General features: G+C 43.4%; 2 protein-coding genes across 6 annotated transcripts in view; both read left to right on the top strand.

The window, feature by feature from the left end:
- Window positions 1–6,727, top strand: part of Ddc (dopa decarboxylase) — an 88,251-nt gene extending 81,524 nt beyond the window's left edge. For 2 of the 3 annotated variants that reach the window (XM_038323391.1, XM_042054788.1), the window contains 3 exons: window positions 1,753–1,854; window positions 5,236–5,453; window positions 6,326–6,727. In XM_038323391.1, the coding sequence (XP_038179319.1) occupies window positions 1,753–1,854; window positions 5,236–5,436 (303 nt within the window). In that variant the 3' untranslated portion in view covers window positions 5,437–5,453; window positions 6,326–6,727. Of the gene's footprint in view, window positions 1–1,752; window positions 1,855–5,235; window positions 5,454–5,945; window positions 6,007–6,325 lie in introns of those variants that run through there. The other variant, XM_038323400.1, reaches the window with a different exon arrangement.
- Window positions 6,728–12,869: 6,142 nt separating this feature from the next.
- On the top strand, window positions 12,870–21,637 carry Fignl1 (fidgetin like 1). 3 transcript variants are annotated; one of them, XM_038347111.1, is made up of 4 exons: window positions 12,870–12,890; window positions 14,289–14,452; window positions 16,525–16,641; window positions 19,289–21,637. In XM_038347111.1, the coding sequence occupies exon 4, from the start codon at window positions 19,299–19,301 to the stop codon at window positions 21,324–21,326; it is 2,028 nt and encodes a 675-aa protein (XP_038203039.1). In that variant the 5' UTR covers window positions 12,870–12,890; window positions 14,289–14,452; window positions 16,525–16,641; window positions 19,289–19,298; the 3' UTR covers window positions 21,327–21,637. The 3 variants fall into 3 exon arrangements, with proteins under 3 accessions (XP_038203039.1, XP_038203034.1, XP_038203044.1); XM_038347106.1 differs by lacking the exon at window positions 12,870–12,890 and adding an exon at window positions 13,082–13,190; XM_038347116.1 differs by lacking the exons at window positions 12,870–12,890; window positions 16,525–16,641 and adding an exon at window positions 13,082–13,190.
- The last annotated feature ends 419 nt before the right edge of the window (window positions 21,638–22,056 follow it).

Genomic DNA, 22,056 nt, shown 5'->3' with positions numbered 1-22,056 from the left:
TGGGCTGTACGTAGCTTGTTTCAACAAGCCATGCAGATCACTACGATAGGCACTAAGCGACTTCGTGGAACCACTGATTGGTTCCAAGTCCTACTACCCTACTTCCCCCCTCTCCTCCCAACACACACACAGCTGGGGAAGCTGAGGCCTGAATATGAGCCAGGACTTGTTCACCCGTTTAGCCAGAAGCAGAGGGCCCCCTGACTTCAGCCGAGTCCTTTGTAAGCCACAGCATCATTTTGATGAGGCAAGCATGCCTGTGGCTTCCAGCCTGGGGTGGTGACAGCTTTCCCCTTAAGTCCCAGTACCCACTACATCACCAGATGTGCAGCCAAAGGCAGGGGCAGAATGTCTCCAGGCTCCTCTTCTGTGACAAGGATGCAGAACAGCATTTATTTCCAGGGTGCTCGTCACATGCTACAAATTGGCATCCGTCAGATCACAAAACTGTTGTGAGGAAATGTCTGCAGGCATGGAGCACTTTGAGAGGCTACGTGGGGGAAAGAACTAGAAACCAAGGGTGTGTGCAGATTTCTAGGATCCCTGATCCTAGTGAGTCAACTTGGTGTAATAAGAAAAAGTCCCAGAGTGGTTTATCAGTCCAAGGTGATGATGACTTTCAGTTCAGGACAACTCACTGAGATTAGCCTGTGCCAGGTTAAAAACACACCACACCTCTTTCTGGAAAGGCCTAAATCCTGCCCTAACAAGAGACAGAAGAATGGTCAAAACTGGCCTTCCTAGGCCTGAGCTAATAGAAGATAGCTTTAGTCCTGAATCTTTGGTGCCCCCTGGTGTGATGATTAGGAACAGTCGCTTCAACGGGTGTTTCAGTCCCAACAAGCCTTGTGTGCTTTAGCTCCTCTTAAGCGTCTACCCTGTGGCAGCTAGAGCTGCGTGCCAGCAGGTTCCAATTAGCTAACTGTGCACACGGACAGTGATCGAGTGTGTTCTCTGCTGATCATATGTGGTTTTAATCAGCGGTCGAGTTCTATAAACATCTAGAGATTAAATAGGCTTATGTGTTCAATGCGAGCACAAAACTTTATTTTTTATTTAGTAGATAAGGTCTCACTATGTAGCATTGGTTGTCCTGAGGCTCAGTATTTAGACCAGGTTGGCTTCAGACTCATAGAGGTCTGCCTACCTCGGTCTCCTAGGTGCCATGATTAAAATTGTGCACCACCATGCCAGAGAGCACATAGCTCTTGAATATGGCAGCCATTTTATCAGGCTGAGACCACAGCCCAACCTGCTGCGGAAGTGATGTCCCAGTCTTAGGCAGCTGCTGTGAGTCCCATCTGAGCCAAGGCCATCAGGCCTTGGTTATGACACTTGTTCTTCCTGAGTCTCAGTTTACTGTCTTCAAATTAGTAAAGTAAAACCCCTGTATCACAATATTTTAACCTGTCACAAGGAGGGCAAGGCAACTGGATGTGGCCTGCCTTTCTTCTAAAATCTTCAACAACTTCCTTATGTTTGCTATAAAATTATTAAAGAAATGGGGGTTGGAAACATAGATCCGTGGACAAAAGATAATGAGTGTTTTTCTGAGGGAACTGTGACGTACCTTGTAGTTTAGGGCAGATGAGCTTCCTCCTGACCAGTATGGGAAATGCTGGTGAGAGGACAGGCTCATGATCAAAAGATGTGAATGAATAACAGATGTACAGTCCTGTGAGGTGCTGGGTGGCCGGGGTTAGGCTGAAGTTGTGGTGAGAAAGACAGCAAGTTTCCCTTCTCTGCTTCTAGCACGTGGCACTGTCTCATGAGTTTGAGTCTCTGGTACGGCAGGACCCTCGCTTTGAGATCTGCACGGAAGTCATTCTTGGGCTGGTCTGCTTCCGGTTAAAGGTATGTTATGCCGATTTCAGCCATCTTTGTTTCCACTGAATGAGATAAAGTATTATTCATGACATCCACATGCAAAGTTGTGTACCAGTTGCCAAGGTCTACAGAACATGACCCGTGGTGCTTAGCAGGCGGTGCTGGCTGGCTGACTGGTCCCGTAGACTCTCCTCCGTGGACTTGTTGCCCAGTTTCCTCAGATGTGATTGGATGATTTCCTCTTGACCCAAGGCCAAGAGTCCATCCAATACCTCTGGAACTGTACTCCTCTGCTGAGCTGTCTGTGGCCTCAGGAACCAGGTCACCTGTGGACACACAGCATCAGCACATCTGGGAACTGGTTAGATAAACAAGCCTCACGATCCTAGTCATCTGGCTATATATACCTCAGCAAGATTCCTGCACAGAGGGGGCACCTGGGCTGTGTGTTCACTTTGGGAGGGAAGCCTGCCAAGATCGGCAAGGGAGTAAGCTATCTTTGCAGAGACTGACACAGCCACATTACTCAAAAGGCCCCTGCTCACCACTGGCTTATAAATGAAGCCAGATGCTCTGGCCATTACAGAACTGCCTTTTAATAGGCCAACAGTTTTATGCTTTGTTTTCTTCCTCTTCTCTTTCCTCTTCTCCTTTTTACAGTGTTACAGTGGAACCCAGAACTTCACACATGCTAGACAAGCCTACACTACCCTACATCCACAGTCCCTGCCTCCATTCCCCTTCCCCCTTTTTTCAAAAAATAAGAGACAAGGAACTCATGATGTTATTCAGGCTGACCTGAAACTTGCAATTCTCCCAAGTGGCTGGGTCTGCAGATGCATGCCACGATACTCAACTGGAAGTTTCTGAATCAGTTCTAGGTCTTGCCAGGAGGCCTCATTGTCTGAGTCTAGGCAGCAATCATAAGAAGAAGCAGTCTGGGATACATCAGTTTCATGATGCTTCACCTCCATGTCCTATCTCCTCCCCTCATTTGATTCTTAGAGTTTGAGATGACCTCCAAACCCTGGAAATCCTAGAAGCAGCAAGCACTAGTGTTGTGATGAGAAAGGTAGAGTGGAGCCCCATGCTCTCTGAAAGTAGGAAATGGAATGTCTAGGAGAGATGTGTAGCCTACACATATGGGATGCCGCAAGGTATCCTTGCTCCTGGAGTTTGGCATGAGGACCATGGGATGTGGCAGGTCTACCAACATTGGTGTTGGCATTGTGTTGACTTCTTTGTCCCCCAAGTAGATATTTGTTTTCATTGCTGTAGGATGTTGCTATAGAATCTTTTCAGTTTTGTAGGACGCTTATATTTTAATTGTTTTATTGAGATGTAATTTACTTTTAACTACAGGGCTGTGAGCATGTTTGTTCTCCCCAAAGACCTCTATATAATAATGCCTTTTGTGATTATCTGCTTCAGTTTTGACATGATGTTGTCAAGGCTAAGATTATTACTGGGTTTGTATAATTTAAGATTAATACCAAATACACTTTAGCTCCTTCTTACTTGCCTGGTAGTGTGTACAGCCCTCACATGCAAAACCCTCTTTGTTGTCTCCTTCCCATGATTACATATTTGCTTTCTCTTTTTCCTTTTTCTTTCTTTCTTCCTTCCTTCCTTTCATTTTTGGTTTTTCGAGACAGGGTTTCTCTTTTTAGCCCTGGTTATCCTGAACTTGCTTCTGTAGACCAGGCTGACCTCAAACTCAGAGATCCACCTTCCTCTGCCTCTCTAGTGCTGGGATCAAAGGCATGCGCCACCACCGCCAGGCTTTCACCTTTCTCCTTAAAGAAGCACATTAGCCAAATGCTATTCCGTATTTTTCTGCCTATAGAACTGCACAGTGTAATTTTTCTGCTTGTCCTTATTTTCTCCAGTTTGAGTTTTCAATCTTCTTCATCCTTGATGGCTTCAACCAGAATGTATTGTGGCTACTTACTCATTGAGACAGGATCTCGTGTAGCCCAGGCTACCCTCACAATGGCTGTGTAGTCAAGGACTATCTTGAACTGATTCTCTCATCTTCATCTCTCAAGGGGTAAGGTTACAGGCATGAACCACTCTGCTGGCTTAACAATAGCATTCACTCTACAAAATCCATTTCTGTGTCACCGGGGATTTGAACCCAGGCCTCACATGTGCTGGACAAGTGCTCTGCCACTAAGCTGTATTTCTGGTCCTGTGGCCCCTTATTGAACATAAAGTATGTGACCTCACAATCACATAGTTGCTCCTTTCTCTCTGGCCAGACGCCTCTGATCTTACTTGGTTCACTCTCGCCTTCTTCATTATTGCTCCACTAATCATTTCTATTTGCCTCCGTTCCTACTTCATGGAAGTCCTGTCTAACCCAAACCAATTGAAAGTGGTACTCAACTTTCCCCTAACTTCTTGGTTTTTGTTGTCTGTGTTATCGTCTCATGTCTCCATCGTCCTTGCATAGGACCCCCTTGTCCAGACATGGCACTTACACCAACAGTCTGAATAGCCTGTAGTTCCTTCGCTCTGCATATAAGATTTTCTTAGTTGTCACACTCAGACCCACAGCCAGAGGTGTGTGAATCTATCCAAAGACAAGAACAGGTTTCTGTATCCAGAAGGTGTTCCGCTACCATTGTTCAGGCAGAGGGGACACTTTCCTTCCCATGCATCCTCCTACACCTTGACCCTTAATGTCCAGAATAAATGGTCCAGCCCTGCGAGGGTCTTACAACTCCAGTGTAATGCCCGTGACAACCCCTCTTCTATATTTTGCTAGACAGAAAGGCTTAGCGGATGGGGAGCCATTTCATGACAACGTATACAACATATACAGAGGAGTAAAGGGCTAGGCAAAGAACAGCTACCAGCCTATCTACTTGGGGCCCTAATGGAAAGTGAAGGCTTTCTGTGTGTTGGTTGATAAGGCCCTCTTATCTCTGGTCAGTCACTGGGAGTGGAGGACTCTGGCCTCTCTGTCCCCAGCTAGTTGACAATTTTCTTTTAGAGAGGTTGTATAGAGATCATCCATGACCCCCTGTTCCTGCGCTTACAGATGTCCTTTGCATATTATCACAACAGCTTGAGTGTGGTCTTCCAGGGTCTCTGTTGTTGAGAACTGCTGCCGGTTCCAAGGTCTCTACTCAGTCCCGTTGTTTATGATCACCTGTTTGTGCTGACAATGCCTCTAGCAACCTTCATCTTTCTTAAACTAAGTTGGAGGATGGGAAGGTCAACTTCTGACATAACAGAGAAATGGGGTCACAGGGAGAAGTGATCCCATAAGTTCCATTAGCCTGTGTTAATTATGTCATTAAGCTCTCTGGCCTCTTACATGGAAAATGAAAAGTAAAGATGATTTCTTTGTTATCTACCAGACTTTGTGTCATATGGTGGATCTGCTTTCTAATTACCCAGGGCTCCAACGAGCTGAATGAAACTCTTTTACAAAAAATAAACAGCGCCAAAAAAATCCACTTGGTACCATGCCATCTCCGAGACAAGTTCGTGCTACGCTTCGCCGTGTGCTCTCGCACTGTGGAGTCTTCCCACGTGCAGCTGGCCTGGGAACACATCCGAGAGCTGGCAAGCAGTGTGCTGAGAGCCCAGAAGGAGTGAAAGCAGAGCCGCTTCAGGTAAGCAACTATGCCAGGAACATGCTGTCCTCCTGGCCGCAGGATTCCAGCTCAGTTCCAGCTTGGCCACTCAGTGTTGTGGGGCTGGGCTCCACTGTAAAGCGAGGAAGAGAAAGCTGTAACATGTTCAGTCAAGAGATGCAGAAAGAATGCTACGTATAACGATTCCATAGAGTGAATTCGTATTCACTTCTGTGATGATACATATGGCGAAGTATAGATGCTCTATGTTTTCCCTTCAGACTCTCCTAAACAGCTTTGACCAAAACAACTATCAGAATAAGCTGTGATACATGATAACAATAAATGGGACTGTCACGTGACTGATTGACTCCGGCAGGCAAGATCAAAATTGTGATGTTAAAGAAGAGCAAAGCCTCCAGGCTGCTTACAGAGGGGAGAGCGTGGCAGACAGCACAGTTATAGTGACAGCTATTATTACACATGTCAGACTGACAACATAAACATTTTGTTTGTTTGTTTGTTTTTCAGGACAGGGTTTCTCTGTGTAGTCCTGCCTGTCTTGGAATTCTTGCTGTAGACCAGACTGACCTCAAATTCAGAGATCCGCCTGCCTCTGCCTCCCACGTGCTGGGATTAAAGGTGTGTGCTACCACTGCCCTGCCTAAATTTTTCAGTTAAAACTATTGATTGTATTGCATCACTGCAAAAACAACATATTCCTTCTTCGTACCCAATTGAGAAGTGCACAAGTTTCTTCTTTTTATTATTTTCTTTTCATTTTTGTGGTACCGGGAATGGAACCAGGATCTTGTGCCTTCTAGGCAGGTGCACCACTGCCGAGCTACATTGCTGCACTCTTGCTTTTCTAAGTTAGCTGCTAAATTTGTGCTGTTTTTTTCCCCCTGTAGAGATCAAAAGTTGAAAAGCAGTACACTTCAAAGTGGAATGAGAGAAAAACAATTCCCACCCTGCCTTCGTGAAATCACGGATATATGTGGCCTCGTGTCTGTCTCCAAAACTAACCAGAATCCTGTGATTGACTTGTCAATGAAGACCTATTTTCTGTTTTATCCCGGGAGAAATGTTTTCTGTGTGCAAAGCTGATGCCAGTGGCTCTAGATTTTGTTCTGTGTTTGGCTGTGATTTTTGTTGATAATAAGATGTCTTTGTGTTCATAAAATCATTGGTGGCAGGCAAGGCTTGTTTTATTTTCCAGGGTAGTCTTTGGCCTTACCTTCAGACTATGTCTATGGCAGTCATCTTGTTCTGTGTGGCTCAACATTTAATAAACAATTGATGTGCGATACTAACTGGGTTGAGTAAGCATCTTGTTTTACAATATATCAGACTCTTCCTTGTGTACTTGTCTTACCCTTTCAAACATGCCGCCTTTGTTCATGTTCATTTAGCCATCGTGTGTTTAACGAAAGCCTGGAACATGTCAGTCACTGTTCAGATTTATTAACAACACTCAAGTTCTGCTTAGAAATGAGCTCAACTTCTAGGCATTTACTTGAATCATCTCTGATCTTTATATAGAATCATTCTGATTTTAGAAAAAAAAATTTTGTAGATTTATTTTTAAGTTCGTGGGTGTGTGCACGCGTGCGCGTGTGCGTGCATCTAGTGCTCAAGGAGGCCAGAAGAAGCCCCTGAACCCTCTAGAGCTAAAGTGACAGTAGCTGTGAGTCACCTCATCGAGGACGTTAGAAATCAAATTTGGGTCTTCCACAAGAGCAGTGTGCGCTCTTAGCTACTTAGCCACCTCTCTAGGTCCAACATATATGTTTTTATCCCAAGACTAATTATCGTCCTTTGGAGCATTTAGAAATGGCAATGACATTCAAAAGGAGTCCTTGGATTATTAGCACATGTGGTGGTCTACATTGGGTGTCCGCTAGATAGGACCTAGACTCATCTAGGAGACAAGCCTCTGTGTGCGAGGGGATCTCTAGATTAGATTGGCTGTGGCCATGCCCGTGAGGAATTATTTTGACTGGGTTACCTGAGGTGGTGAGACCTATCTCCAATGTGGGTGGCATTGTTTCCTGGGCTTGAGACCTAGACTGCAGAAACAGAAAACGGCTAGCTGAGCACAGCATCCACAGGTCTCTGCTTCCAGACTGGATGTAGCCCAGTTGACTCCTTTAACTCTGGCTTTCCTTCCGCGATGGAGCACATCCTCGAACTGCCAGGCCAATCAACTGTGGTCCCTTAGGTTGCTGTTGTTGGGGTAGTTTTGATCACAGCAACAGGAAAGAGTAAGGCAGCAGGGATAGTCTGAATTTCTGATGCCTCTAACATTTGTGTAAATGCAACAGAGTGGAATAATCTGTTCCTTAGAAAGCTTGGTGCTTATCATGCATGCTCTCTATCGTATTTGGGCAGGACATTTGTTTACAGATGAACCAGATTTGGTTTCTTTCTGATGTGGAGGCAAGGGACAGTAAGTATATTGAGGTCACCAAAACCATCTGTGATAGCATCAGAGGAGTATGAAACACTCAAATTACTGAGCCGATGTTGATGTGCCTACATTTTTACAATGATTGCTTTTCACTTCTCAGTGTGCCTTTGTGTACGCTGTAAGAGTCCAAGAGGAGCTACTGCTGCCATTGATATGACCCCCTCTTCTGCTGCAAAAAGAGCTCCAGTCAGCATGGTCTTTAACTCTGGCAAGATGGTTGAGACGTTAGTGTGAGCAAGTAGTTGTGGGACATGTGGCAGAGGACACGTTGTATAAATGGGAGGCAGGGGTTATCTGAAAGGCTGGAGTATTTCTTTCTGAAACTGTCTGAATCTTTAGGGAATAGAGTCTAAGACCTCAGGATGTAATCTTGTCTAACTAGGGCTCAGTTTTAACTTATTTACTGTCATATCAGAGTTTCTATTGCTGTGACAAAATATCATGACCAAAAGCAACTTGAAGAGGAAAGGGTTGATTTGACTACACTTCCCATCCCAGCCCATCACAGAAAGAGGTGAAGGAAGTAACTCAAGGCAGGAACTGACAAAGAGGGAGTAATGTTGCAGGGCTTTTTTGCTCATTTTGTTTTCTTACAGTAATGAGGTTCACCACGGGTGAACTAGGCCTTCCTATATCAGTCTTCAATCAAGAAAATGTCCCACAGGCTTACCAGGTAAGAGTATTTTCTCATTTGAAGTTTTCTCCTGCCAAATGTCTGTAGGTTGTGTCCAGCCGATGCCGGCACACCCATATATTGGCCTCGCCAGGCATTTCTTCAACTTTGTGCTCAGACTCCACAATACTCAGCCCTAGAAACAGGAAGAAGAGTTTCCTCCCAGTTAACCCAACTATACACCAGCTTAACTCTGTGACAGGCGCTGGTACCCGTATTTGAAATGCTCAATTTAATACTCATCTTAACATTCCCTGAGAAAAGCTATACTACTACCTCTCTTTTACGGATGAGGAAACTGAGGCGCTGGGAGATTTGATGACATGTTTCCATGTCACGGAGATACCTGGCATCTGAGGAATGGATGCTGTCCAGGAAGTCGGGCTCCAGAATCCACCTTCTCTCCTGTAAAACTAAAACCCATATGGCCATCTGTGCCATGGACTCCCTGAGCCTGACTTTGGGTTGGTTAATTTTTTTTTTGTCAATTTGACACAAAATAGGAGGGAGAAGGGGACCTCGAATGAGAAGATACCTCTCTCAGATTGCCTGTGTGCAAGTGTGTGTAGTATATTCTCGATTAATGATAGATGTGGGAGGGCCCAGCCGGTTACGGTGCCGCCTGTGCAGGTGGCACTAGGTTGTATAGAAAAGCAACCCGAGTTAGCTGTGAAACCAAGCCAGTGAGAAATGTTCTTCCATGGCCACTGCTTCAGTTCCCGCCTCTCATTCTTGCTTTGAGTTCCTGACTAGGATTCTCTTCATGATGAACTGCAGGTTGTAAAACAAAATAAACCCTCTCCTCCCCAAGTTGCTTCTGATCATGATATTTATGGCAATGGAAAGCAAACGAGGACACATTTTCTCAGGAAAAGTGGAAGTGGGGACATTTGGTGCTTATGGGACAAGTTTCATCTTTATCTGCCTGGATAAATCTTGTCTCTGACCCCACCTAAACATAATCTACATAGAATTCAGTTTGCCGGGACACACCTTTAATCCCAGCACTAGGGAGGCAGAAGTAGTTGGATCTCTGAGTTCAAGACACCCAGGGCTACAAAGAGAAACCCTGTCTTGAAAAACAAACAAACAAACAAGAATCCAGTATGTCTGGATTAAGTCCCATAGTCAACAAGTATTTAAATCTGTGCCTAATACAGTATCATATTAGAGCACACTGACCTCTGGTGGTGCTGGTACTAGATGCTGCCTGTATGGTCTCGGGTCTTTGCTGATTATAGGCACTTGCTCTTGGTGTTGGGCAAGCCCTAGACTTATCTGGATACAGCAGACAGCAGACAAAAGACTTATCCTGGAACATCTCTTGTCTAGAGTGCAACAAAGAGCAGCATTCCAGGAACCAGAGATCCGAGTCAGGCTGACCACATACCAGTCAGCATGCAGAGAACTCCACGGCAGAAGGACAGGGAGATGTCACAGGTGGGACCTCATCATCTTAAGGGAAACACGGGAAAGGGATAAAGGACAAGACCTCAAGGGAAGGCAGGGTTGAGCTTTTAACTAGGGAATCCAATTGATGGCAAAAACTGGAAAATGGTCCTACTGGCATTTTATCCAAAAAGCTTGCATTTAAGGGAACATGGTACTTGCCCGGTAGCATTTTGGCCTAAGGATAGCTTTATTGTTTTATAAGAATCATATAAAATCCCAAATATTAACAGTTTTCACTACCTTGGTATCAAAATCTGTTTCCCGGGCACCTCTCTGTGTGTGCCATAACATACACTAGTAATAGGAGTGGGGAAAGTGTTACAACTCTTTTTTTGTATAACTTTTGAGAGTTATACAAGTCGCTTGCATAAACGGGGAACATCTGGAACGACCATTTTAAAGGAACTTGCATGGTTCTCAAAAGCAGATATGCAATGGACAGTTACAGGAATGTATCCCATAGTCAGCTCAAACGGATACTCAAGGAAGCAGAGGGATCCATCCACACATGGACCAGTTTTCCCCAAACACAGAAAATTCACAGCAGCCAGAGCCCAAGCTACCTCCGCTTGATTAAGTCCTTCTGCTTCAGTCTCAGAAGAAAAGAGAGCCTAAGTGAGCGGCTATCAACCCGTCCGCTCCTCTCCAACGGTCTTGCCTCCCCGCTTTACAAAACTCACCCTTCTACTTTTGCCCAGTACAGGTTCTCATATCATTTTGTGGAGTGGAGGTTGCCCTGTTCATGAATATAAAGGCTAATTAAATATAATTAGAACTCAGACTTGTTAAAATCCTGCCTCTGGTCGTAGGGGAGAACGCCATCTAATTAAAACTTCACCGGAACTGTGTGTTCCATTCACGTTAGGTTGCCATAGACTGCATATCCACGGGATGGCTGGATACATCCCCTATGTTCACTGGGCCTCTTTCACCAAGGTGGACTGGGAGCGGAAAGATGTGGCAATTGGCTGAAATCCAACCACACTCAGGAAATCTCAGAAAGAGCCAGGTTTGATTATTTACCATCTTTTTTTCCTACCTCTACAACAATCTACTTTTTCACACTTGCCTATAAACATATTTTTTAAAAAAAACATTTCTTAATGCGTGTTTGTGTATGATGGGTGGAAAAGGCCCATGTGCCAAGAGGTCAAAGGACAACTGTGTGGAGCCGGTTTTCTCCTTCCATGTTTTCGCGGGTTCTGGAATGCAAACGAAAGCCACCAGGCTTACACAGTAAGCACTTTTACCTGAGTCATCTTGCTAGCCCCCAAACACATTTTCCCTGGCAAAAAGGATGCACATTATTTGGGATCATTTTTCTCTCTCTGCTTGAAACAAATCAGCTAACTGGACTATACACTTGCAGCATCTGAGGTTATGTTTATAGATTCATAGACACATAAACAAGAAGCCCTCTCACCAAGTGTTCTTCATTGCAGGCCCCAAAACTTCCACCCCCGAGAAAGTGTCTATCAAGCAGTTTGTGCTCTCGGCAAATTTATTCCTTGCATAACTTAAGCCTTAAACTTGTTCACACTCTGCACTGGGTTGTAATTCTAACAAAGCCAATTTTTAGAAGACGGAAGCCTTTACATAGCATGAGGGTTCAAACTGCATCCGGGAATCTTGTTGCCTTTTGCAGGGTTCCTGGTCTAAAAAACATAAGAATTTAAAAACAGACTCCGTAGGAAACTGGAAGACAGTTCTGAGCTTAGGAGAAAAATAAAGAAATTTAGACGTCTCGGCAGCCTCTGGGAGGAGGGAGAAGGCTAAAAGGAAAAGGGAAGGCCATGCTTTGGGAGTTAAAGGTCAGAAGAGCGGCAGGCTCAGTAAGGCAGGCCTGGGAATGTAGGGGTAGGGGTAGGGAAGGGCTTCAGAGCAGAAAATGCCCAGAACCCTAGGGCGAGCAGGGCTGGGATTTTGGTCAGGGTCTGAAGAGGGAGATAAAATGAAGGAAAGAAAAGATAAGTTTTCTCGGTGAAAACAGGCAGGCTTAGCAATGAGGGTTGTAGACAAAGAGACAAAAATAAAGAGCACCCCTCACTCCCCCCCCCCCCCCCCCCCACTCTCTGACAATCAGCTCCCGACTGCTTGGAGCCTGACCCAGTGGCTTATGCCCTAAACAATCAATTAAGAACCTAACCTTTAGTGACCTCACCCAAATTGCAAGATGTTTTAGCTGGTAATAGGGAGATGGGAGGTGGGGTCCGAAGCTGTTTATGAGGGGGGACGGTCCATCAGTGACTGCCAAGCTTGTCACTATCTGTTTAGCTACCTATGATGAGTAACCACATAAGCTATTCAGTTGATACTGGATCCCCGCCAGCAACTGCTTTGGTAATTTTGGTATTACGTCTGACGCTGGCTGTCGTCTTTACCAAAGCTGCCTGAATTCGAGACTTATTATTTGATAGCTGCTGATGAACTGGATAGGGCTGGAGAACGCAGAAGCGGGCGGACCCCGATTTCGGGGGCGCTCTGGGCCTCCCAGCGGGAGTCCTGCTCTCCGCCAACCCTAACAGTTCTCCCCCTCTTTTACTGCCTCTATTTCGCATCATCTAGCACTGCAAAAAGAACGACCGAAACCTGACGTGAAGCGAAAGCCAATGGCGTGCTTGGAAAAAAACTAGCGCCATAGCGCGGGATCAGCCTCCCTCCTTCCCAGACCGCGGGCGGGAAAACCGAATTCCCGCCACAGGGTCCGGCCGGAGACCGCCAGGCCGCCAGGCCCCGCCCTCACGCCGCGCGCGCCCCTCAGCCCCCTATTCCTACGCGCAGGCGCGGCGCTGGCCGAGCGCGTCAGTCGCGGCGCAGGCGCAGTGCGAAGGGCGCGCTTTTCGGTGGTTGCGGGCGGAGCAGGCAGCGCTGGTGGGCCTCGGTAGGCGGCTGGTTTCCGTCAGGGCCGCGGGCCGAGGCCGTGGACGCCGGCTCGGCTTTTTTTTTTTTGTTTGTTTCGTTTTGTCGGCTCGGGTTGTCAGAGGGGGGGTCCTTGCGAAGCCAAGGGCGAGGTTCTCGCTCCCGGCGGCGGCCCGGGTTGAGGGACGTGCGGGTGGGCGGGACGGCCCTGGGGTCAAGTCGGCCGCAGCCACCTTCCGCCACGACTGTGAGGAAGGCCGGAGCAGGTTTGCCCCCGAATTCCCTCAGGTTGAGTAGCGTGCTTGCGGCAGTGCTAACACAGGTGACTTTCCCTAATCTAAAAATCCAAACTCTGACATCTGAACTTCTCGGAGCCCAACGTAACATCACAAGGGAAAATTACACTTCGTCAAACTTATAGGTTTTTTTTTTTAAATCATTCAAGAATTATTTAAAATATATAAATTAACCTTCCGGTTATGTGGCTAAGGTATATACTAAATATTGTGAGTCTTGTGTTTAGAATGAAGTCCCCTACCTAATATATGTGTTACTATCTGGAAATCAGACACGCTTCTGACTCCAAGCATTTGGGATAGGGATATTTGTCAGGTGTGATTAGGTAGCTGGTTCTAGGCCATGCACTATGGCCTGAGGAAACCTTCCAAAGGAAAGGAATATGAATCCACAATCTCTTATCTGGCATTTCTAAGTTCTGGGTACTCTTTAATGCTTCCAGTGATTTCACAAACTTGTCAGCTAAATAATGTTTCACGCTGCTGTTCTTTTTGTTTGTTGTTTCAGATGAAAACCTACATAGACTCCCAAGTCACTGCTGAAAGAACAGATCATGCATCCACGTATCAGGCCAGGGAAATGGTTTAGTGGGACATGGCTTAGCCAGTAAAAGCTTTTGAGTTTGGGGACCTGAGGGCTAGGATCTTTGAGAACCCATGTGAAAAGAGAAACCCAGTTCCTGCAAGTTGCCCTCACACCTAGACCTGGACCCTTCACAATAAATACAATTAATTAAAAAAGTTAAAACTTTTATGTCCAGGCTCCACCTTTAGATCCTGTCCTCTAAATTCCTATGCTACTTTCCCACTAATAAATTAGAGTTATGTAAAGGTCAAACATGATGTCTGGTATATAGTAGGCACTCCGGTCTTTAATCATATATTAGTGGGTACCATGGTATAGGTACTGAAGGATATCTAAATGCGAAAAAAAAAAAAGTTCTTGCTTGCAGAAGCCAACTGTCCAGTTTGAACAAGTAGCTTGCTTAATCAGAAAATTAAAAAAGTTAAGAAGATTGAAATGCAACTCTGATGCCTACTCATTTACCATAATTTTTGGGTTTCCCCAAGACTAGACTTGTTGAAATAACTTGGTATTTTGTCTTTTTGTTTTTTTTTTCCAGAGCTGAGGACCGAACCCAGGGCCTGGCGCTTGCTAGGGAAGTGCTCTACCACGGAGCTAAATCCCCAACCCTATGAAATAACTTGGAAGTGGTAGACCATTGAGCAGTGGTGACGGTTTTTGGTTGTCTGTGTCTGTGTCAGGATACGACCGAGTGGAAAAGAGGTAAAACTTGGGAGATGAATATTGATTAGAAAGATGGCGGTGGAAGAGATAATTTTGAGAAGGTGACGAGAATTGATGACTTTAGTTTTCATATTTTCCAGGTCACCTCCTGTTAAGTTTCTTGTTTCTGGTGTCGTATAATGGAGATTAAAATAGGGTTAAAGCAGATGAAAGCAGGGCTGCTTGCCCCAGAACTGTTGTTCTAGTTTTGATACTAGGTTAGGTTTAAGTTATAGTTTTACTAGATGTTAAGTTTGCTATTATAAACAAAGATTTATGTATGCCTGCCTGTAATTTGGTGAATTCCTTTCACAGCATTGTGGGACATAAAAAGCCATATTAAGCCAGGTTGTGGTGGTGGTCCTTGGGAGCAGAGACAGGCAAGTCTCTGAGTTCAGGGCCAGTCTGGTCTCCAGAGATGAGTTCCAGGACAACCAGGGCTACACGGAGAAACCCTGTCTCACCCCCCACAAAGCAATATTAAATACAGCTCACATACATAAAAAGTATTGGTTATTAAGCTATACTTTCAGATAAATTGGAAGTAAATTTAAAATGTAGCTTTTTTTTTTTTTTTTTTTTTTTACTTTATCATAATACGTCTTAGGAAACCAAAAGGTTTTCTTTTTTTTATTTCTTTTTTTAAATATTTATTTATTTATTATGTATACAGTTAGCCAGAAGAGGGCACCAAACCGCATTACAGATGGTTGTGAGCCACCATGTGGTTGCTGGGAATTGAACTCAGGACCTTTGGAAGAGCAGGCAGTGCTCTTAACTGCTGAGCCATCTCTCCAGCCCCCCAAAAGTTTTTCTTAAAATTTTTTCTTGCTAATGTGTAGTCAGATTTTACATTACAATAATAGTTTTTACATTATTTAGTGGTGAGTGGGGGTACATTTGTGCCAAACTGTACATGTGGATGTCAGGGAACTATTTTCAGAAACCGTGTAAGTCTTGAGAATTTAGGTTGACAGGCTTGAAAGCAGGTGCCTTCTTGTACTAAGCTATCTCTCAGCCCAATTGTATATTTTCCTAAGATTCTTTTTTTTTAAAAATATTTATTTATTTATTATGTATACAATATTCTGTCTGTGTATGCCTGCAGGCCAGAAGAGGGCACCAGACCCCATTACAGATGGTTGTGAGGCACCATGTGGTTGCTGGGAATTGAACTCAGGATCTTTGGAAGAGCAGGCAATGCTCTTAACCTCTGAGCCATCTTTCCAGCCCATTCCTAAGATTCTTGTATAAAACTGTGAAGGGTTGGGGCTGGAGAGATGGCTCAGTGGTTAGGAGCATTGCCTGCTCTTCCAAAGGTCCTGAGTTCAATTCCCAGCAACCACATGGTGCCTCACAACCATCTTTAATGAGGTCTGGTGCCCTCTTCTGGCCTGCAGACATACACACAGACAGAATATTGTATGCATAATAAATAAATAAATAAATAAATAAATAAATATTAAAAAAAAACCTGAAGGGTTTATGAGAATATCTTGTGGAAAACCTGGCATAAAACTCCTTTACTAGTAGACTGTTTGGCTTGTTCTTGCAGTTCATCTTTCATAAGTTTTAATTTTTTTCTTCTTTTTTATCAAACAACTCTTTAATTTTTTTTAAATATTTATTTATTATGTATACAATATTCTGTCTGTGTGTATGCCTGCAGGCCAGAGGAGGGCACCAAACCCCATTAGATGGTTGTGAGCCACCATGTGGATGCTGGGAATTGAACTCAGGACCTTTGGAAGAGCAGGGAATGCTCTTAACCTCTGAGCCATCTCTCCAGCCCCTTAATTTTTTTCTTAAGACAGTTTCTCTGTTGCCCTGGTTGTCCTAGAACTTACTGTAGACCAGGCTGGCCTCGAACTCATTGAGATCTCCCTGCTTCTGCCTCCCAAATTCTGTGATTAAAAGCGTGAATCACCACCAACCACTCAGTATAAATATTAAATTTTAACACTGTGAGAAATGGGAAAGTTTGGAAGATTTGTGGCATCATGTTTCAAGTGTTTATGCAGGATAAATCATTAAAAATATTAAATATGTCATCATATTTATGTTTCATGCAGCTCAATCTGCACTGATAGCATCAAGTAGTATTGAGTACATGGTAAAGTACACAGTATCTAATGTGGAACTTTGGACCTGACTTCTCACATTGGTCATAATCAGCTGAGTTCTTGCTAGTAAGTTTTTTTATTCTTTTAGTCTCAGTTTCTACATTTGTACAGCAGGGATAACATTTACCACATTATTTTCACAATCAACAGATTTGATTCTCACATGGTTCCTTCAGATAAAATCTGAAGACCCAGAAATTGTAAATGACTTGCTTAGTGTTTTTCTTAGAAAGCATGCTTAAGATTTAAAGCTTCATCAGGGCATCTTCATAGATATATATATATATATTATTAAACTGTGTTCTGATTTATTCTCAGTGCTGCCTCCTGCTCTCTACCCTTTCCCCTGGTTCCCTTCCTTCTCAGTAGATCCTTTCTGCTTTCCTATTACATGTTCTATTAGCCCATTTCCCACCTCTCTAAAGATTACCTCCTTTCATGATCATCTTCTATTCCATGTTCTACAAACATATGTAAATGCATGCATACCACATACACATACACACAATTTCTAAATCTAAATTCTGCAGGAGGAAAAATAAGGTATTTGTCTTTCTGAGTCTAGCTTATTTTCTGTAGCGTATGACTTAGTTGATTCCAATTTTCTGTAAAGGTTGGATTTTATTTTTCTTTATGGCTGCATGGATCTCCATTGTGTATTTACACATCCATGCATATGTTGATGGCTGTCTAGGCTGCCGCAAGTAGTGTAGCTACAAACATGGATGCATTAGCATCTCTGTTGTGTGGATTTAGAATTCTTGGATTATATACCCAAGACTAGAGTATTCAGTGCTTTTGAGAAGCATTTATGCTGATTTTTATAGTGACTGTACAAATTAGCTTTCCCATCACCAGGAAATAAGGACTTCTCTTTCCCTATATCTTTGACAGCGTTTGTTGTTATTTGTTTTGTTGATGAGAACAATTCTGATGAGGAGACAGAATCTCAAAACAGTTTTAATTTGTATTTTTCTGATGAATAAGAATGTTGAACCTATGAGCAAGTATTTATTGGCTGTTTGTATTTCTTTTTTGAGAAATGTTCAGTTTATCAGCACATTTTTTGGTTGGAATATTGGGGGTTTTTCAGTTTTTTTAATATTCAGAAGGTGTGTTTGTGAGTGTGTGTAAGATTGAGGGTTAGTTTTTTCAGTTGTTCATATATTAGGAAGGGGTGTGTGTGTGTGTGTCTGTGTGTGTGTGTGTGTCTGTGTGTGTGTCTGTGTGTGTGTCTGTGTGTGTGTCTGTGTGTATGTGTTATGGCCAGAAGAGGGTGTCAGAACCTCTGGAGCTGGAGTTGCAGGTGGTTGTGAGCAGTCATGTGGTCCGGGGTCCTCTACAAGAGCAGCAAATGCTCTTAACTGCTGAGACATCTCTCTGGCCTCCTTCAAGTTTACATAGAATCTTGTAATTCTCTTCTGGGAATAGTCTCAGTGAAGTGTGTGCTATACAAGCATGAAAACCCAAGCTAGATCCTCAGCCTACATAAGAAAGCTGGGCTTGGTGGCAGGTACTTGTAATCATGCTGGGGTGGCAGAGACAGGGTGGTTCTTGGGGCTTACTGTCCAGTCAGCCTATAACCTACCTGGTGAGCTCCCTTGAGAAATCTTGTCTCAAAAAACAAAATGGATAGTGCTTGAGGAACTATCGCCTGAGCCCCACAAGAGATTATTTTGATTCTTTTGTATTTAGTAAGCCTTGATAAACGTCCTAAACTGTGATCTATTTTAGAGAGCATTCCATCGGCTGCTGAGAAGAATTACTTTCCCCTGTTGGTTGCAGTTTCTAAATACCTGTTGAGTCTGTTTCATCTCTGGTTAACTCTGAAGTTTCTTTGATGATTTTATTTAGATGATCTATCTCATGAGTATGGGATATTTAGCCATTGATTGATTTGAAGTCTTTCTGTGAATACTCTTGTATGTGTATACATGTGTATGTAGAGGCCAGAGGTCGATATTAGATATTTTCTTCTGTCAATCATCACTTAATAAATCTTTCCTTTCTTTAAGCTGTTTAAAAAAACTTTGGGACAGAGTCTCATGTATCCCAGATTAGCTTTAAACTTTACTTCTTTGTTTTTTGTTTGTTTTTTTGGGTTTTTCGAGGTAGGGTTTCTCAGCTATGGAGCCTGTCCTGAAACTAGCTCTGTAGATCAGGCTGGCCTCGAACTCACACCGCCTGCCTCTGCCTCCAGAGTGCTGGGATTAAAGGCATGCGTCACCACTGCCTGACTTTGGCTTTAAACTTTGTAGCTGAGGGTGGTGAATCCACTGCCCAAATGTTAGGAGTCTAGGCATGCATAGTTATACCCTGTATATATGTACTGGTGATTAATCATAAGGATTTGGGCATGTTAGTAAGCACTTTACCACCTGAGTCACATTTCCGAACCCCTTTCTTCCGTTACCTTTAAATCCTTTCTGCTAAAACCCATGAGTAGTTTCTTTATTTCTTTTTCTTCTTCCTTTTTTTTTGTTTTTCAAGACAGGGTTTCTCTGTAGCTTTGGACCCTGTCCTGGAACTCACTTAGTAGACCAGGCTGGTCTCGAACCCAGAGATCTGCCTGCCTCTTCCTCTCAAGTGCTGGGATTAAAGGCGTGCCCCACCACTGCCAGGCCTAGTGTACCTTTCTTAACAGAGGTTTTTTATTCTTGTTTTTTTTTTTTTCTTGATATCGATATGTCTTCAATTTTGTCTTGTGTTACAGAATTTCTGACATGGAGAGTTCCAGTTCTAGGTCTGTGAAACTGGACAATTGGCAGAAGAATTACTTTGTAGTTACATCTGGCACATGTACACCAGGACAGAAGGCAGATGCATACCGTGCACAGATACTACACATTCAATATGCATGGGCCAACGCTGAGATCTCTCAGGTCTGTGCTACCAAACTGTTCAAAAGGTATACAGAAAAGTATTCTGCAATTATTGATTCTGACAATGTTAAAACTGGCTTGAATAACTATGCAGAGAGCATTTTAGCTTTGGCAGGATCTAAACAGGCTGACAGTGACAAGTGGCAGTCTGGATTGTCAGTAAATAATATTTTTAAAATGAGTAAGGTACAGGAGATGATACAAGCTGGAAAGAAGTGGAAGGAGTCTCTGCTGGAACCTGCTGATGCATTATCAGTAGTCATCGGTAAAGAGCCCACTGTCTCTGAGCTTTCTAAATTTAGTGTTTGTGGAGGTTCTGGAGAGGGTGACTTTCTATCCAATGACACAGATAGGACTCAAGCCATCCCAGGCAGCAGTCTGAGACATTCGCGGTTTCAGAGTGCTCTGTTGTCTTTGGCTACTAGTACCACTAAGGCTTGTCCCACCTCCTCAACACCTTTAGGTGAGTCAGCCACTGCAACATTTCACACTACACCATTATTTGGAAATACCAGAAATGAAAATCACAGCTCTCCTAAAACCAATACAGGACCAAATATGTCTGTATCCAATCTGTCTTGTTTTCCTTCTGGCTGTGAGACTCCACGAAAAAGGAAGGTTTTTTCTGACTCTGGCACCATTGACAAGCTTTCTAAACCAATACTGAAAAAGGTTTCTAGTAAAACAGAAGATGGTGACCAAAGGGATGACAATAGCCTGCCTTCCTTTAAAACTGCAAAAGAACAGTTATGGGCAGATCAAAAAAAAAGGTACTACAAATCCCAGCATATATCAAAATCTTCATATGGTGGTATGAAAAAGTCTTTGGGAGCAGGGAAATCGAGAGGAATATTTGGAAAGTTTGTTCCTCCAGTGTCTAAGCAAGATGGAGATGAACAGAATGAAAGGGTGAAGTCCAAGCCTACTAGGGCAGAGTCTGCAGAACCTGTACACCCCACTCAGGACCGTCTAAAGAATGTGGAGCCAAAGATGATTGAGCTTATTATGAATGAAATTATGGACCATGGGCCTCCAGTACATTGGGAAGATATTGCTGGAGTAGAATTTGCAAAAGCCACAATAAAGGAAATTGTTGTGTGGCCCATGATGCGGCCAGATATCTTTACTGGATTACGAGGGCCCCCTAAAGGAATTCTCCTCTTTGGCCCTCCAGGGACTGGTAAAACTCTGATTGGCAAGTGCATTGCTAGTCAGTCTGGAGCAACATTCTTCAGCATCTCTGCTTCATCTTTGACTTCTAAGTGGGTAGGTGAGGGGGAGAAAATGGTCCGTGCGTTGTTTGCTGTTGCAAGGTGTCAGCAGCCAGCTGTCATATTTATTGATGAAATTGATTCTCTATTGTCTCAAAGAGGAGATGGTGAGCATGAATCTTCTAGAAGGATAAAAACAGAATTTTTAGTTCAGTTAGATGGCGCAACCACATGTTCTGAAGACCGTATTCTTGTGGTGGGAGCCACAAATCGGCCCCAAGAGATTGATGAGGCTGCCCGGAGAAGATTGGCGAAAAGGCTTTATATTCCCCTCCCAGAACCTTCAGCCAGGAAACAGATAGTAGTTAATCTCATGTCTAAGGAGCAATGTTGCCTTAGTGATGAAGAAATTGAACTGGTGGTGCAGCAGTCTGATGGGTTTTCTGGAGCAGATATGACACAGCTTTGTAGAGAGGCTTCTCTTGGTCCTATTCGCAGTTTGTGCACTGCTGACATTGCTACCATAAGTCCAGATCAAGTCCGAGCAATAGCTTATATTGATTTTGAAAATGCTTTTAGAACTGTGCGACCTAGTGTGTCTCCAAAAGACTTAGAGCTTTATGAAAACTGGAATGAAACATTTGGTTGTGGAAAGTGAACATAGCAATTGAAATGAGAAGCTGGCATCTAATAGTAACAGTCCTTTTACCTTTAGCACAGGAAGCTTGGGGTGTGCTACTTCATTGTTGTGGAATATAGCCTGAATGCTATGCCTCAGATTAGAATGCTAACAGTTTAACTCCCGATTCTTATATTAGTATTTGCCGTCCATTTGTTATGTGGTGTGTAAGCTCATTTCATTTAAATAGAATGACCGTTTATTTCTAAGTGAGTTCACATTAGAACTTTAGTTTGGTAATAATAAACTGCTAGTGTGGTCTGGCTTAGATACAATTAATTAAGATCTTAGCAAAGGCACCAGAAACTAAGCCACATTAACCTGTGCTTGTTTGTAACCAAAAGGTTTTTTTTTTTTTTTTTTTTCTATCAAAATTAACTGATAAAAACATGTTTAGAAATAGCAAGATGTAATCTGGTATTAGCGATGTATCACCCATTGCTCCAAACAGACAGTTTTTTTTCCCCCTAGGGGTCTGGAATGTTCTCCCTTAATATTTTATCTGATACCATTTTAAAGCCTATTATTTCACCCTCTTTCAAAACTAATAGATGTTTTAAAATTGTTATCATTTTGTTTTGTAAAACATGTTCATTGTGGAAACTTCAGAAGACAGAAGCAAAAAGAATAAAAATTGTTGTTTGCTTATTACTAACTTGAGGGGACAACTCATTTTGTTTCATACAGTACTGTGCTTTACCATGTATTT

The sequence above is a fragment of the Arvicola amphibius genome, chromosome 1 (assembly GCF_903992535.2).
Source record: "Arvicola amphibius chromosome 1, mArvAmp1.2, whole genome shotgun sequence".
NCBI lineage: Eukaryota > Metazoa > Chordata > Mammalia > Rodentia > Cricetidae > Arvicola > Arvicola amphibius.
The sequence above is the reverse complement of the archived record's forward strand: the minus strand, read 5'-3'. Positions and strand labels throughout refer to the sequence as shown.